Below are 18,404 nucleotides of genomic sequence, written 5' to 3' on the forward strand. Positions count from 1 at the left end.
ACAAACATTGCAGAGGTTCATCAAAAAGTAATGAATAATTTAAATGAAAAGAAAACCTGGAGTGATTGCTTGTTCTCTGATAACAAAATGGGAAATAAATGACTGTCAACATTTGGAACATCATGTTTTAAAGAGCAAGCACAGGTTTTAACTGGTCTGTGAGCTCTCCCATGTTCTCAGGCAGTGCTTCGTGATGGGATTGCCATTTACACTCTGGAATTAAGGATACTTTCAGCTTTGGTGTTCAACCTCACTGTTAAGAATGAGGGGGAAAAAAAAAAGTGGATATTTGTGCAGATAAATAGTGCTTGGGCTTCAATGTGAAATGAATACCTTTGATTTTGACAGGAATTCTCAAGGGAGCAAACAGAGCTGTGTGGGCTGTAGGAAAGGCCAGGGGCAGAGAGAAAACCAAAATATTGATTTTATTTACTGGGAGAAGCCTCCTGTTGTTGCTGTCCACATGGGGACCCTTGGGTGTGGCAGCTCCCTCAGCCCAGCCCTGACCCTGGAAGCCCAGATTTCACCTGGGCAGTGTCCCAGGCATCTCTGAAAGGGAATTTCCCAGAAACCTGGGAACTGGAATTTAAAATGCTGCCAAAAATGAAGGGGGATGTGTGTGCTGCTGTACCCCCACGGGAGCAGCTGCTCATCAGCCCCTGGGCTGTAAAATGAACCTTCTCAGGTGACCCAGAATGCATTTTAGTTTATTGAAAAAGCCCTGCCTATCTTTTGGGAGGATCAGACTGAAAGCAGCTGCCTGATTTGCCCGTGTTGCCCTGACATGGAGCAATTTTACACAATTTTTTTTCGACACAAGTACAAAAAAATGGAGTTATTGAGCTGTTTGTCATGGAGGAAGAGCCAGTTACAGTCAGAGTGTCCTGGGAGATGCTTCCTGCATCCACACGGAGATCTCATAACAGCTGCACTGCAGCTTCTTCAAAATATATCCAGAGAGCACAGAAAATAAAGGGGAGGTACAAAGTTGGAGAAAACCCTGGAATTTGAGATATTGTGGTTTTTATTCCATGATTTTGGGTTTTTTCCAAAAGAAACAACAATTCCATGAATTGTTTTTTATTCGACCTGAAGGAATTGCTTTTTATTCCATGATTTGGGTTTTTTTCTAAAAGAAACAGCAATTCCATGAATTGTTTTTTATTCCATCTGAAGGAATTGCTTTTTATTCCACTATTTTGTTTTTTTCCAGAAGAAACAACAATTCCATGAACTGTTTTTTATTCCACCTGAAGGAATTGCTTTTTATTCCTTGCATGATGGAAATAATCAACACCAACACGTCCCAGGCTGTCCCTGAGGTCTCTGCTTTGCTCAGGCACTGAGCTCAGCTCAGGACAGTTATGCAATATTTTGTTTTATCCCTCTCACCCCTTGCTTGGCCCTCTGGATTCACTGCATAAGGCTTGATCATCACAAAAAAACCAGCTCAGCCTTGCAAAGGGAATTATTTCTGCACTGCCCATGTGCTTCAGACACCTCATTTATTTTATTTTCAGTGTATGGCATGACCCCATCTTAGTGACAGAAAGACATTTATATTGAGGCTAAAATGAGGGGCTGTCACTCTTCTGGGGATTTTCAGTTTGCTTTGTTAAACTGGGGGGTTTTTGAGTTGTTCCAAAAGTACCTTGAATTCACTTTATCTGCAGCAATAACTTTCTCCTTTGCTTTGGACACCCATTAGGGCACAGCCAAGTCAAGGAGCATGTGAGAAAAGCTTGCTTGGAGTGATTTATGGACATAACATCCCAGAGAAGCTTTATGGCGGGGACATGAAAAGAGCCCAATTCTCCAGAGCAGGGCTCTGTTGTCTGCACTACAGCACATCCCCCTCCTTTCTTCCTTCTCCTGCTTTCATGGCAGGAGCTGCAGAGGAGGCAGGGCATCCTCAGACAGCAGCATCCTGTGTTTGGCCAGCCCCATTCATCTCCCTGGGCACAGGAAACACCCGTGCAAATGGAGATTGTGTCCCAGACCTGCCACAAGAAGGCCAAACTGAGGTTACCCACACAGATTTAAAATGGGGGCATTGCCAGACTCAAGGGTTGGATGTTGCAGAGCAGCACTTTCCATTTTTAGTAGAAAGTGCTCCTGTTTATTGTTTTGTAAGGTTCTGTCCTTTGAAATTGGGATTTTTTTAAATATTAGGGTTAGTTATCAAAGTTTTTGAGCTTTAATTTTAATCTTGTTTGGGCATGGCAACTTTTAATATGACTTGAATAAAGCTAAAAAAGTTATTTACTTCCCTTAAGGTAGGAGCTGATGGAAACTAGAAAACTGTTCCAATCCCAAGTTTGTGAGGGCTAAATTGAATTTATTATCACTGACCTAAGGGTGTTCAAGGCCCAAATTCCATGAAGAACCCACAGGGTGTTCCCTGGTGTTCTCAGGTCCTTTCCTCATGGCAGAGAAGCATTGAGCTGTGTCACCTTTCAGACAAACGCCCTCTTTGGTCTGCCCCAGGTCCTCCTCTGGGTCCCTGCCCTTCAGAATGTCATTGCTCTGCATGGAAAAGAGAACAGCTCCTGGTTTAAGGCAGGCTCAGCACTCAGAAATATCCCATCATGGTTTTGTGGCTGTGGGCTGGGTGGGTGGCACCTGGATTTGGGATTGGTGTCTGCAGGAGCCCATCAAGCTGGAATGGGAACAACTTCCCTGAGGTGCCCTTTGGGAAGGGACACAGGCTAATGAACAATCAGACTAATGAACAATCAGACTAATGAACAATCAGACTAATGAACAATCACACTAATGAACAATTGGAGACCTCACCAAATCCTCCTGCCACGAACTGAGCGCTGCAGCCTGAGGCGAAACGTCAGCTGGTCCCTGCTGTAGGGGAAGGAGATGGAGAACTGATCTGAAATGTCATTTTCAGGGCTTTGAAGGGCTGGTGTGTCTGGCAGTTTACACCAGGGTTACTCCAGCTCTTGTGGGTTTTCAGCCACAGAAAATCTACCTGTGGGTTCTAAATGGATGTTCCTGTTTGCCACTCTGCTGATCACTTCTGGCCATTTTAGAAAGCTGAAAGGGTTAAATGACACTTGTCCTCTGAGCATCCAACCCAAAAGAAGCCATACAGATTCTGTTATTCCATTCAGCAAATAAAACTGCTTCTCCATTCCTATTTAAACATCAGCCCTAAGTTCGGAGGGAATTTCTAGACTGATGTCAAAGAGTGCAACAAAACCTCTCTTCAGTCTGATCCCAGCTTTAGAGAATATGTTAATGTTTCCTTGCAGAAGGGGTTTCTCAGAGTGTTTGCCACTTTTTAGGCTGACTCCCTGTGGGATGTGATGGTTTTTTTTTTCCTTTGAAGGACAGAGCAGCACTTGTGATGCTCCTCTCAGTGCCCTGCCCTGCAGCTGGGGGAGGGCAGGGAGGGAAGGGAAAGAAAAAGGGAAAAGGGAAAAGGGAAAAGGGAAAAGGGAAAAGGGAAAAGGGAAAAGGGAAAAGGGAAAAGGGAAAGGAAAAGGGAAAAGGGAAGGGAAAAGGGAAAGGAAAAGGGAAAAGGGAAAAGGGAAAAGGGAAAGGGAAAAGGGAAAGGAAAAAGGGAAAAGGGAAAAGGGAAAAGGGAAAAGGGAAAAGGGAAAAGGGAAAAGAAAAGGGAAAGGGAAAAGGGAAAAGGGAAAAGGGAAAAGGGAAGGGAAAGGGGAAAGGGAAAGGGGAAAGGGAATGGGAAGGGGAAGTGGAAAAGGTTAGGGTTAGGGAAAGGGGAAAGGGAAAGGGAAAGGGAAAGGGAAAGGGAAAGGGAAAAGGGAATGGAAAGGGGAAGTGGAAAAGGTTAGGGTTAGGGAAAGGGGAAAGGGAAAGGGAAAGGGAAAGGGAAAGGGGAAAGGGAAAGGGGAAAGGGAAAGGGGAAAGGGAATGGGAAGGGGAAGTGGAAAAGGTTAGGGTTAGGGAAAGGGGAAAGGGAAAGGGAAAGGGAAAGGGAAAGGGAAAGGGGAAAGGGAAAGGGGAAGAGAAAGGGAAAGGGGAAGAGAAAGGGAAAGGGAAAGGGAAAGGGAAAGGGAAAAGGGGAAAGGGAAAGAGAAGGATCTGTGTGCTGATCCAGTTTCCCAGCTTTTGTGTGGGCCCCAGCAGAAGGAGCATTTCAGCTGACCCACGCTCCTCACAGCTTTTTGGGAGCTTCCACTCTTGTTGAAGAGCCTGTCTGTCAGAGGGCTGTCTGTGTGCAGCTTCTCCTGCTGAGGCTCTGGGATGTAACCAGCTGTGTCTTATTCGGGGTGACAGCAACGAAACCCTTTAAGCCTCTGATGTAAATCAAATGTGATCTTAATGTTATTTCTAAACAGAAACACTCAACAGCTCCAGAGAGCAAGGTCTCACTTGATCACTGTAAAACAAACACATCCCCTTTGTGTGTTCAGGAGGATTTGATGGCTGTTATTAGTACTGAAATCATTCCTGTGCTCCCCCTTCCCTGGCTCCAGCTCCAGCAGGGCATGGCTGCACAGCCACTGCCTCTGAGCACCACTCAGGCTTTGGTGTTCTGGTTGCTCTGATGTAATGAAGAATTTAAAGAGATCATTTATCCCAGGAAAACAGGATTTTTATTGGATGGCAGCTCTGTGGGTTTGGGTTCTCCATATCTCCATATCCAGGACTTCAAGGGGTACCTTCACCTCCAGTGGGAGCACACCCACACTGCTCAGGGGGAATAAATGGCTTTATTGCAATACTGTTAAAGCAAAATGAACCTGCTCAATAATGTTCTGAGGTTGCTCTGAGGAGAAGAATCTCACTGTGGCAACTCAGGCTTCCTTTGCTCTGATTTCAAATTGTTTGCATCACTTTAGGATACAAATATTCCCACAATGGCATTACAGAGCTACTGACTTGTTCAGCTCTACAGAACTTTTATTTGTTGATTGTACAGTGACCAGAGCTGTAATTTTGTGCCTGTTGGATCCATTAAATTTTGCTGAAAACATCCTTTTCCTGGAAAAGTTATCCCTTCTTTCCCCAGCTTAATTTATGTCTTATCTGTATTTATGAATTATATTATTATAACTAATATATATAAAAATATATATTAATATATAATTTATATATATTAATTATAAGAATATAATTAATTATAAGAATATAATTAATTATAAGAATAAATATAATTTATATATAAATATATATAAAAATAAATATATTTAAATATATAATAATAAATATATAATATTTATATAAATTATATATTAATATATAATTTATATATATAAATTATAATAATACAATTAATTCTAATAATAAATATAAATTTTATATATTAATTATAATAATATAATTCATAAATACAGATAATAGATAAATATTATATATTTATGTATTCTCTGTATTATGTTATTATATAATACAGATAATATATTTATGTGCTACAGGAATAGCACATTAATGTATTATCTGTATTATAATATTATATTATTATATAGTATTATAATATATAATTATTATATATTTATTATATATAATAAAGATATATTATTGTATGTTATATATACAACATATTATATATTTATGTGCCTTAGGAATAGCACATTTTGTCTTTAGAGCAATTATTCACACTAAAGTTTTAAATTTGAGTAAATAACTGTCCAACAGGAGTGAGATAAATGCAGGTGATTCCATCTAGGCTGCAATTACTAAAACTATCTAAAAGCAATTAATGAATGTAATGGGTGAGGTTCTTCTCTAGGAATTCTGTCTCCCTTTCCACTTTAGGCTGAGCCTGTAAAGACCAGCAGGGATGGGGAGGGGAATTTCCCTCTCACCACGTTATTTTTTTTTTCAATTTATGATTTGTAAAAGCTTTGCCAGACCCTCTCCACCTGCAGAGCCGTGTGTGCAGGTTTGCAGGCCGCGTTGGGCAGGAGGGGGATTTCTCCTGGCTGCTCTCTGAAGCTCTCCCTGCTCTGTGTCTCCAGGTGTGGGTGGATGCTGGCACCCAGATCTTCTTCTCCTACGCCATCTGCTTGGGGTGCCTGACAGCCCTGGGGAGTTACAACAACTACAACAACAACTGCTACAGGTAACAGCCTGCAGCCTGCAGCTCTGCTCTTGGGGGGACACCTGGAGCCACTGCCCTTCCCCTTTTATTCCATGGATAACCAGAAGAACACATGGTTTTGTGGGACAGAGATCTGTAATGTTCCTTGGAACTGCCCCAGAGGAACTCTGCTCTAAAATGTGGTGTTTTCATCCCTTTTGGTCAAATCTGAGCCTTCCACAGCCCCTCAGCACACACAGAGATAGAAATTTCATGTAAAAATGCAGGATTTCAGGCAGGTATCACTGAATAACTCACTTCCTCTCAAACCACAACACTTTGTGCATTACTTCAGCTGCTCTTTGCAAAGTGCTACCAGAAATTGTCATTAAAAACCACCTCAGTTTGGTCCATGCTCTGAGTGCCACTTTTCTCCATTTTTTTGGGAAGTTTTCTGCCCCCAACCCAAAAGGAATGGGGGGCATTTCATGGTTTATCTCTGTATTCCCATAAGCACACACAGGTGGTTTTGTAGGACAGAGATCTGTAATGTTCCTTGGAATGGCTCCAGAGGAACTCTGCTCTAAAATGTGGTGTTTTCATCCCTTTTGGTCAAATCTGAGCCTTCCTCAGCCCCTCAGCACACACAGAGATAGAAATTTCATATAAAAATGCAGGATTTCAGACAGGTATCATTGAATAACTCACTTCCTCTCAAACCACGACACTGTGTGCATTACTTCAGCTGCTTCCTGAAAAGTGCTACCAGAAATTGTCATTAAAAGTCACCTCAGTTTGGTCCATGCTCTGACTGCCATTTTTCTCCATTTTTTGGGAAGTTTGCAGCCCCCAACCCAAAGGGAATGGGGGGCATTTTATTGTTTATCTCTGTATGCCCATAAGCACACATGGTTTTGTAGGACAGAGATCTGTAATGTTCCTTGGAATGGCTCCAGAGGAACTCTGCTCTAAAATGTGGTGTTTTCATCCCTTTTGGTTAAATCTGAGCCTGTGGAGCAGGAGATAAAGGAGGGATTTCATACATGGACAAAACTTTTAGGACCTGAAGATTTGTCCTTTGTCAAGCTTCTGGTCTAGGAGGAAAAGAGAAATGGGAATTTCTCCATTGGGTCTTGAGGAACCCATAAAGGCAAGGAAGGGACTGGAGGGATGCCAGGGGCTCTGTGGGCTCAGAGAGGCTCCTTAGGAAGGCAGGATGAATTTTCAGAATTCAGAATTTTCCTGTCAGGCAGGGAGAGGAGAAGTGATGCACATCTTGAATTATTCAGGTGATTGGCAGGAGTTTAATTTGGAAGAATGTGAAGTTTTCATAAAAATTTGAAGTTTTCCTTTCACTTGAAATCAGTCTGGGCTTCAGTCAGGCTCTGATGTCCTCCTGCCAAGGGTGCACATAAAAAATTCATGTTGCCCTTCCCATGGTTCCTGAGCATTTGTGTTTTAAAACTCATTGGTTTCACAATCAGTGGATCCAGATCCCCCTTCTGGTTTTTCTTCCCATAGCAGAAAAGAATCCCTGAACTACAGGGTCCTTCTGCCTATGGGATAAAATCCAGGAGCTGAGGGGTTGGTGGAACTGCTGCAAAGCCAAGGGAAGGGAAACTGGAGGTTGTATTTTTATGAGAGAAGCTGTGCTCAGTCTGTAACTGCCTCCCTGGCATGGAACCTTTCAGCTGGGGTGGTGGTATCTGAAATGAACAGGAACTCACTGGCTGGGGGGGATGAAAATCCCCTTTTTCCCATTTTCTTGGAGAATTATCCTGCAGATAATTGGTACCATGCTGCTGTGGTTTGCCAGAGTTCCCTGAGAGAGGAGATCCCTGGGATCCTCTTGTTCTGTGGGGTTGTCCAGCTGGACTCTGCCCCACTTTAAGGGGCTGATGCTTTGAGAAGGCTGCCCTAGAACAGAAGCTGGACAGAGTTAGAGAATAAAGCAGGGTGTGATGGTGTTCACAGGGGTCTTAGGATGAGGGAAGAGATGAGGATTTGACTCCATTTGACTCCATGTTTCAGAAGGCTGATTTATTATTTTATGATATATATTACATTAAAACTATACTAAAAGAATAGAAGAAAGGATTTCATCAGAAGGCTGGCTAAGAATAGAAAAAGAAAGAATGGTAACAAAGGCTTGTGGCTCAGACTCTCTGTCCGAGCCAGCTGACTGTGATTGGCCATTAATTAGAAACAACCCCATGAGCCCAATCCCAGATGCACCTGTTGCATTCCACAGCAGCAGATAACCATTGCCTACATTTTGTTCCTGAGGCCTCTCAGCTTCTCAGGAGGAAAAATCCTAAGGAAAGGATTTTCCATAAAATGTGTCTGTGACAGCAGGGATTTATTCAAAGCATCTCCTCCATGGATGCACCTTGGGCAGCACAAGAGCCCAGCCAGGGCTGCGCCCAAGATGAACCAAAATGGCCCCAAAATGAACCCAAGGTGGACCAAAATGGTCACAAAATGAACCCAAGATGAACCAAAAAAGCCCCAAAATGCACAGCCAGGCATGGGGTCTGTCCCTGGGATCAGTTCTGCTCCATTTGCATCTTGCAGTTCATTGTCCCATTCCAGCTTTAGCCCCTGCAGTCCCATCCTTGTTTTTCTCTCTCCAGCCCACGGGGTTTGTGCTCCTGGGCTGAGATTTGGATCATTTGTCCTTGGTGCCCAGCTGGAGCAGGAATTGTTTTGTGTCCCTGCTCTGTGCACAGAGCTCAGCATCCCCTGATGTGAACCCAGACCCACAGACTAAAGCAGCACAGAACCTGAAAATATAAAACCAAAACCTGAGGCATCACTGCCAGGGGCTTCAGCCTTTATCTCCCACTGAGGAACCAGCAGCTCTCCAGTACCCTGTGCCACAGCATTCCTCAGCAGGAAATATCTTGTTCAGACTGCATTTGAAGCAGGGAATTATCTAAAGCAAATCTTATCTGAAGGAAACAGCCCGTGCCCAGTGGAGGCATCATCTGGCTGCATCCCCCCAAAGCAGGAGCTCTCTTTTTCCTCCAAAGGATTGTAAAATTCATCTTTCTGACCTCTCTTATCATCAGGGTTTCATCACACTCAGCTGCAATTTCTTGGTGTTGAACTCACCAGTTCCTGATGTGAGAGAGGTGGGGTGAGAGTCCCTCCAGAGCTCTTCAGAGCTGAAATTCACTGAGAAGGTCAAGAAGGGGCTGATTTTCCTTTTTTTTTTCTTTTTTTTTTTTTTGTATCTCTGCTAAACACAACGGCCTCTGTGCTCCTCAGTCCTTTATTTTGGATTGCTATTTTGCTTTAAAATGTCCAAAGTGTAGAACTGGCCTGGCTGGGCATAACTATAGGGAGAAAAGCAAATAAATAAAGGTTAGAATTGTATTTCACTGCAAATGAACAGTGTGGGAGTGTCCAGGCATGAAGGAAGTGTGAACATCACTTGTCCATGTCTGAGTCTCCAGTACAAATAGGAATATTCATTCTTTTTTATTGCTGGGCACATTTTAGCAATTTCTAGATGTTGTGCCACGGAGATTATTTTTACTCTGAAATTGTTGTGAAAACATAAAACCTTCCCAAAATAATAATTCAATGAAGTGTAGCTGAGGTGATGAGAGGGAGGCAAAGCCTCCATGGCCCAGAGGCTGAGCTGGTCCTTGGCTTTGCAGCTCAGGGATGTGCAGGTGCTCCCTGCCAGGGGAATGGTTGTGCCTGGTGCCCAGTGAGTCCCAGGGGAGTCAGAAGAGCTTTGGGCACATCTGGGAGCCACTGCAGGGCTCATCAGTGAAGGAACAAGCTGCTGGAACTGCTCACCTCACTTTGAGCTCCAAAAATGGATGAGATGTTGTTAAAAACACTAAATGAGACAAACATTTAGTAGGGAGATCAGCAGAGAAGTTTGGAGGAAATAATTGCCAAGACTTTGAAGTAGGAATTGTCTCTGATTCTCAACAGCAAATCTGTGACAAAGATGTGATCCTGTACTGAATTATTGAAGCTGTGAATTAGGAATCTGCTGGATTTTAGAGGGTCCTTTCTTCTTATTGATACTTGCACAAAAATTTGCTTCAGAGCCACAGTGGGATGGGGATAAAGCAGATTAGGGGTGGGCTTGAGACAGCCCTGGGCTTGCCTTGTGTTTCAGGGGGTTAGAACCCTAACTGACCCCAGACATGCAGGGTGGATTGTGACTTTCTCAGCACACAGCTGTCTCTGCAAGCAGCCTCCAAGGAGGGACTGTCAGCATCAGTCATCTGTCCCTCCTGGAGAGCTGTCAGAGCAGCAGGAGCAGCAAGATTTCCCTGGGCTCTGGGGGAAATCACACTTTTCTGCAGGAGGATCTTCCTTTTCTGTCAAGTGATTTACTCTGGTGACATTTGCAGCCCAGGTGAATTCTCCTTCACCTTGGCCTTGTCCTTGTCATGGTTTGAAGTGTGGGATGTGTTTGTCTGAGACATCTCTGGCCCTGCACTGCCTTTGCCTCTTTTTAGACACTTCTGTAGGCATGCACACACTTCCAGATTATGTACAGCGCTTTTCATTTCTTAAATTTGTCCAGCAACCAAACTGCATGGATATATTTTGCCAATATATTGCATGGATATATTTTTCCAATGTTCTTTAACAGGGATAGAAGGAGCTAAGATCTGACCACAGGGTTTTGGTTTTTTTTCCCCAGCAAACAAACATTACCATTTTGTAGAGTTTATTCATGAGTTCATACCCTCTGGAATCTCTTGGTATAATTATTATGGAGAAATTGTTCTTAACAATTATTACAATTGTTCTTAACAATTAATATTATGTTTGACATGGTTTTTACATGTTTTTTAAAGATTTTACTGGAATACTGCAAATGACTTGCAACAAGTCAACTGCAGCAGTTACAACACAAGCAAGGATATTCTGATGGTGTTCTCCTAATTCATGATTGCTCTCAGGAATCATCTGAGTTGGGACCAGACTGTTAATGAACAACACTGTTAATGAACCTTCCATTCCTGCAGCCCAGGGTTCTGTCAGTCCTCTGGCTGAGTGGATGGGAGGAACCCCAGCTCTGGAGATCAACTGCAGTGTTTTTTATTTATATTTTCAGAGACTGCATCATGCTCTGCTGCTTGAACAGTGGCACAAGCTTTGTTGCTGGTTTTGCTATCTTTTCAGTTCTTGGATTTATGGCTTATGAACAAGGCGTGCCCATTGCAGAAGTTGCAGAATCAGGTGAGTTCCAAAGCAGATTTCTGAGTTAACAAGAAATGCCCAGAGGCTGAGGCCAGAGTTCACAGTCTGTGCCATGGCCTGTGGAGGAGATGACTCAATGGAAGAACTGCTGCAGGAAGAGTTCTGATCTATTTTTGTGGCCATACATTTGTGTGTGAAAAAGATGAATGTTGCTGTGCATAGAACCAAATTCAGGAATTCAGGGAGTCACAAACTACACAAACTTTCTCCAGCTGAGCATCCAGAATGTTGTTTAGCAGAGATAAACTCAGTTGAGAGTGTTAATCCTCCTCATTTGCATTCCACCCTCTTTCAATGAGACAGACTGAAATCCACAAATATTTATTCCTTCTGGAAAAAATAAATGAAAAAGGATATTAAAGAAAAGAAGTTGCAGCTGTTAAAACGAGAAATCAGAAGGGCACACAGACCCAGATTTATGAAAAATTAACCATCCACAACCATCATTGGAGCTGGGCATGCAATGGAAGTTACTCCACACCTTTGTGGCTGTAACATCTTCAAGCAGAAGGAAAAGAACAGGAGGCTGAACCCCCCAAAAAAACCCACCCAAAACAAAAACCCCCCAAAAACCCAAAAAACAAACAAAAAACCAAACCAAACCAAACAAAACAAAAAACCAAAAAAAGAACAACAAAAACCCCAAACAAACCAATGTAATGCTGAGCTGTTGAGGAGGAAAAATTACAGAGGAAAAATGACTCTCATGGAGTTAATCCCAGGAAAACTGCAAAACAAGCAGGGCGTCACTGATGGAAAATATTTATCTTTTCCTCAAATCCATACAACTGGTTTCCACTTCATTATAGGAGCTTGTAAATGCTGCTTTAATTGAAGAAGCAGCAGAGTGTGACAGATCTGCACTGAAGTTACTGCAGCAGGAGCACAGAGTTCTCCTTTAGTGGCTGGGAGAGGGCCTTGGTGCCCCTGCTTTGAAAGCTGGCTGGCTTCATAAAAAGCAGCTGATAAATAAAACCAGAAAAACATGAGCAGGGTGAGAAGCTATCTTAGCAGATATGAGAAGTTATCAATTACAAAAATGTTCTATTTCGAAGATTTCTCTAAATATGTAGCCAATGTCACACAGCAGCAGCAGCAGCAGCACCCCAAACCACAGAGCAGGATGGGAACCAACCTTTGCTTGCACCAGGTTAGGAGAAAAATAAAGACTCCAGGAGATGTTCCTAAGTTATAGATGAAGACTCCTGGATATGTTCCTAGGTTATGTAAGGCAATCACAGGAGCACAGCTATGATTTATTCAGGGATGTTTGCAGAGCTGCACAGCCACACAAGAAAGGGGAACAGAAAGCACTGGGATGTCTGAAGAGAAGCTGAGCATCCTTTGGCCAGGATGCAGCCTTTGTGCCATTTCTGATAAGCCTCAGCAGCAATTGTTTAGACTGTGAGAGATGCAGAGTTTGTCGAGGAGTTCAGCCTTGGTTTAGCTCCTGTTATCTGCCATGGCAGAAGAATGAGGTTCTTGTGGGCTGACCCTGAGCAGCAGCTGGGCATCCTCACTGCTGCTCACTCTCTCAGCTTCCACAGGGGATGGGGAAGGCAGCAGGAAGAGGAAAAGTGACCACATGGGTGTATCCAGATAAAACAGTCTGAAAAGTGATGCTGAGTGAGGCCTGCTCAGCCAGAGCCACACTTGTGGTGTCAGCAGTGCTGTTCTCCCACAGCTCAGGCTGCTCTGGAGGAGCTGAACTCCATCCCAAACACCCACACAAGAATAAACTTTTCATTTCTTTTCTCCTTTTCAGGACCAGGGCTTGCATTCATTGCTTACCCTAAAGCTGTCACCATGATGCCTCTGTCTCCTCTGTGGGCAGCTCTGTTCTTCATGATGCTCATCTTCCTGGGTCTGGACAGTCAGGTATGAAACAAACCCCACTGCAATGAGCTTTAGCCTTTTGTTCCACCTAAATCACCCCTAAACAGCATCAGCCTGATCAAAGACTGAACCCTCACTTGATTCTCTGCTGTTTTAAATCTTAATTGTGATGCTGGATATTCCTTCATGCTTCCCTGCAAAGGCTGGTTCAGCCTTACTCCAGCTCTCATTATTAACAGAGAAATCAGTCTGAACATCAACAGGGCTGATTAAAATTCACGCTTCAGTAAAATACCAGCCCATTCTTAAAGCACTTGGCAATGAATTTTGAAGCTGAATATCAGATAGGGATAATGTAATTTTCTATGGTGTATTTTTACTGCAAGATACCACGGCAAGGAATGTGCAGTCATATCCTGCAGCAAAGGGGCAGCACAGAAGTCGTTGTCCTTGTGTGACTGTAAAAATTACAGGAGCTGCTCAAAGAAAAATGTGAAGTGCCTGAGATTTTTAGCATGCAGCTCAGCCCTTGGCATGACTGGGTGCAGAAAGTTTATGATTCTACAGCTCAGCAGTGCTCATTCTGCATGACATTTCCAATCCTTAAATTTAATATTTTAATAACTGCTCTTTTTAATGATCTAACAAGTTCTTTAAAGTCTTTTTTTTTTTTTTTTTTTAAGAGAGCAGTTCCTGGATTTTGCTCTTGACTATTCCAATGTCTATTTTGGGGAGTTAATTTGGTTTTTTTCAGGCATATATGTTTAAAAGCTGATGTAAATTCATATATATATATATATATATATATATATATGTATATTGTAAATTTCCAGGTGGTGATACTAAGAGGGCTTCTATTTTAAGGATACCATTACTGTCTATATGATGATTAATGGGAATAATTCTTTATAAGGGAATAAGTTTCAGGGATATGTTGCTAGTAACCAGATAGGTTGTTCTGATTCCATTTCCATTGTCTAAGAAGAACACTGTATTTTTTGACTTTTCATAGACCTCTGACTAGGTCAGAATTAGCCTGTTTTAGAAACCCTGCTCCAGAGCCCTGAGTCAGAGGCTCAGGCCTTTTGCTCTTTTTGATGTTTAAAGACACTGAACATGTTCCTGCCCTCCTTTGTTAGGGGTGCCTGCCTTGGGCACTCAACTTTTCTCTTCTGGTAAATGCAGAGTACTTCCCCCAAACCCTGCTGCTCCTTTAGCAGGTTGGAGCATGCATGGCAAAATGGGCAAAAGTGCCAGTTTTTGGCACATGATCCCAATGAAGGCTTTGTACATTATTTATTCCATTCAAGCCTCTAATTTTCATTTAGTCCACCTGCTACAGAGCAAATGCAGTCTGAGATAATATTAGGGAATATATTATATTATATATATTATAATATTAGAGAATATATTATATTATATATATTATAATATTAGAGAATCCAACTGTTTGAATTTGGTGGAAATCCATAACTTTGGACTCTTTAATTTGGAGATGTTCCTCTCAGCTTGAGCTTGGAGCATGGCCAGGGATCACCCACCCTGTATGATGAAAACACAGGAGGATATTTAAAGTGTTAGGTGGTAAATCCCAGTGCCAGCAGCAGAGGAGACAGATGTGACTGGACCTTGGCTGTCCTTTGTTGCAGTTTGTGTGTGTGGAAAGCATCGTGACAGCCGTGGTGGACATGTACCCCAAGGTGTTCCGCAGGGGCTACAGGAGGGAGCTGCTCATCCTCGGCCTCTCCGTCGTCTCCTACTTCCTCGGCCTCATCATGTTAACTGAGGTGAGAGCTGCCCTGCCCACAGGGATGCACAGCCTCTGAACCTGAGAGGAGCACAGAAAAGAGTGATCAAAACAATCCTTGTCTGGTTTGCTGTGCCTGTGTTGTGCCAAAGTGGAATGCAGTGTAGAGGTTGCTTACCTAAAGTGATGGGGTTTTGTTTGCTTGGCCTCTTGGGGCCAGGTGTGTGTGTGTGTGTTGGGACTGTTGGCTCACAGCCACAGGATTCTGTGCAGTTGAGTTGAGCTGGGTGCTTGTGCAGACTCAGTTTAGATGTAGTGTAATATAATATGGAATAATATAGTGTACATAAAAACTCAGTTTAGATGTAGCGTAATATAATATAGAATAATATAGTGTATATAAAAACTCAGTTTAGATGTAGTGTAATATAATATGGAATAATATAGTGTATATAAAAACTCAGTTTAGATGTAGTGTAATATAATATAGAATAATATAGTGTATATAAAAACTCAGTTTAGATGTGGTGTAATATAATATAGAATAATATAGTGTATATAAAAACTCAGTTTAGATGTGGTGTAATATAATATGGAATAATATAGCGTACATAAAAACTCAGTTTAGATGTAGTGTAATATAATATGGAATAATATAGTGTATATAAGAACTCAGTTTAGATCTAGTGTAATATAATATAGAATAATATAGTGTATATAAAAACTCAGTTTAGATATAGTGTAATATAATATAGAATAATATAGTCTAATAAAGTGTGGTGGTGTTCACAGGGGTCCCAGGACGAGGGAAGAGATGAGGATCTGACTCCATGTTTCAGAAGGCTGATTTATTAGTTTATGATATATATTATATCAAAAGAAAATGATATATTAAAACTGTACTAAAAGAATAGAAGAAAGGATTCCATCAGAAGGCTAGCAAGGAATGGAATGGCATGATAATAAAATCTTGTGAGTCTGAGAGAGTCTGAGCCAGCTGACTGTGATTGGCCATTAATTAGAAACAACCAACATGGACCACCCAAAAAGATGCACCTGTTGCATTCCACAGCAGCAGATAATTATTGATTTTTTTTCCTCTGAGGCTTCTCAGGAGAAAATCCTGGCAAAGGGATTTTTCAGAAAATATCATGGTGACAATAAAGTAATTAATTAGCCTTTTGATATCACTGGAATCAGATGCAGCCCTTTCTCCCCATCGCTTTCTCCCCCACTTTTTCCCCTGCTTTTCCTGTACTGCTCAGAGGGAAAGAACTTGTGATTATAACCACCACAGATAAAGCACAAAAACCTTTGCCACAGACACAATTCCCTGTCAGGAATGTGGCAACAAAATACTTGAGAGACTGTTCTCAGCTCCTGTGTGACAACTGAAAGGGGAGAAGTGGCCTTGTTTTATCAGCTGAGCTCAGGAGATGTTTTAATCAGAAACACACAGCCCAGCCAAGGAAATTCCATCTCCAAGGAAATTCCATCTGCTTTGCACCAGCCAGCCACACACACTGATTGTGGCTCCTGCTTGCTCACCCTGGGCAGGAACAGCCACATTTTGGATGGAAAGAGCAATAAAGATGAAGTGAAAAGAGAAAATGAAACCATCCTTGTTTTCCAGATCATCAGCCATGTCAATCAGTGCAGCTGACTGACACATTGATCATGGGTTCTGCTTGCCTACCCTGGGCAGGAACAGCCACATTTTGGATGGAAAGAGCAATAAAGATGAAGTGAAAAGAGAAAATGAAACCATCCTTGTTTTCCAGATCACCAGGCCATGTCAATCAGTGCAGCTGACTGACACATTGATCATGGGTTCTGCTTGCCTACCCTGGGCAGGAACAGCCACATTTTGGATGGAAAGAGCAATAAAGATGAAGTGAAAAGAGAAAATCAAACTATCTTTGGTTTCCAGATCATCAACCATGTCAATCGGTGCAGCCAATCTCTGAGCAGAAATTTTGTGTCCCTTCCAACTTGGAATCATCTGTAATTTGCAACATTAATATTTAATTACCCTAATCAAAAATCTCCCTCTCTGATAAGAGATATGATGCTCTGTGTGGAATAATGCATTGAACAGCAATTTTATCTACTTACTGATTTTATATTTACCTGTAAATCATTCTTATTGTCAGTGAAATAAATCATCTTTGCTATGCAAAATGGGAAATCTTGGAATAACCTCTCCACAGGGCACATGCTGAACAGAGCACTGAGAGATATGAAGATACACAGGCTAAAAGAAATATGAACTTGAGGAGTGAAAGGGAAGCAAGTTGTGCAAACTGCAGGAATATCCATGCAGGGGTTTTGTTTTACTGTCTTAGTTGGTTGATTTCTAAATTTGCATTTTGCTCAGGGATTTGCTGAGCCTCACCATGATGACTTTGCTGAAGAAATTTCATTTTTTCCCCTCTTTTTAGGATTCTCTTCCACCTGCAGAAAGTTGTCTGATGTAATGGATCACATGAGCTCCCCAAAAAATATTACATTCCAGCTGAGGAGCTCATCAATTCCCTCTTTCATCCCTTGGAATTCCTTTCCCTTGAAATGCTCTCTTGTGAATTCCTCCTTCTCATTTTTTCAATATTAAATACAGATGTGATAAATGATTGTGTCTCACATAAAAAGTGTAATATTATCCATATAATTTTAATTCTTTTAGCCCTAATGTTATTGATTGGATGATTCTTATTTCTTTTTCTTTGTGACAAATCATAAAGACTTGTTTCAGTCATGTGGCTTCAAGTCTGTGAGCTGCATTCACACTTTTTAGGTCACTTTACTCCTTTTGTAGTCCCTACACCATCAGAGAGGGATTTTGGTAGCTACAGATTTTACCTTCTTTCCCCACATTTTAATTAATTATTTTACATATTAATAACACAGACACAGAACCAGGGTCTGGAGGTCAGAATCACCTGGGAATTTCTACAGCTTGATGTGATAAAAAAAACACAGAGGTAAAAGTAGGGAGGTGGGAGAGCATTTTTGGAAAAAAAAAAATCAAATTTACTTCTCTCACTCCAGATTTACCACTCTGAAAGAAGTGCAGAGTAAAAAAACAAACCAAGAAATGAATATTCTTTCTTCAAGAAGGAACCAACTTGAACAGGAAGCTTGCCAGGGAGCCAACAGCTTGACAGTGTAATTAAAAGAGATTTGCTATGAAATATTCCCACTGCTGCCAACCCAAGTTTTCTTTCCCTTTCCTATTTTCTCTTCCAGGGTGGGATGTATGTGTTCCAGCTCTTTGACTCCTATGCAGCCAGTGGGATGTGCCTGCTCTTTGTGGCCATATTTGAGTGTGTCTGCATAGGCTGGGTGTATGGTGAGTGATGAAAATTGCTCTGCTTTTCTTATCAAAGTTTTCTATTTGCATAAAAGCAAAGTGAGAGCCTTGCACCCTTATGGAATGGGATCTTCCACATTCCCATTCCCCCCCAAAAAAAATCATAAATGGCTTTTTGTCCACAAAAATGCTCACTCTGGATAATTTCACTTTGTAAAGCACCATAGAACTGCAGATCACATGTGCTCAGCTATCCTTGGGTTCACACA

The 18,404-nt window shown here is 41.9% G+C and overlaps 1 protein-coding gene across 20 annotated transcripts in view; it reads left to right on the forward strand.

Moving 5' to 3' along the window:
* SLC6A11 (solute carrier family 6 member 11) overlaps positions 1-18,404 on the forward strand; it is a 109,188-nt gene that overhangs the window by 82,677 nt on the left and 8,107 nt on the right. For all 20 annotated transcript variants that reach the window (XR_011681211.1, XR_011681209.1, XR_011681215.1 and 17 more), the window contains exons 8-12: positions 5,943-6,046; positions 11,097-11,221; positions 13,008-13,120; positions 14,728-14,865; positions 18,072-18,174. Coding sequence is in view for 2 of the 20 variants with exons in the window: in XM_071440033.1 (XP_071296134.1) it covers positions 5,943-6,046; positions 11,097-11,221; positions 13,008-13,120; positions 14,728-14,865; positions 18,072-18,174 (583 nt within the window). In the remaining 18 variants the exon portion in view is untranslated. The remainder of the gene's footprint in view (positions 1-5,942; positions 6,047-11,096; positions 11,222-13,007; positions 13,121-14,727; positions 14,866-18,071; positions 18,175-18,404) is intronic.

This window comes from Agelaius tricolor, unplaced genomic scaffold, assembly GCF_023055355.1.
Source record: "Agelaius tricolor isolate 1412-34295 unplaced genomic scaffold, bAgeTri1.0.p SCAF_14, whole genome shotgun sequence".
Lineage (NCBI taxonomy): Eukaryota > Metazoa > Chordata > Aves > Passeriformes > Icteridae > Agelaius > Agelaius tricolor.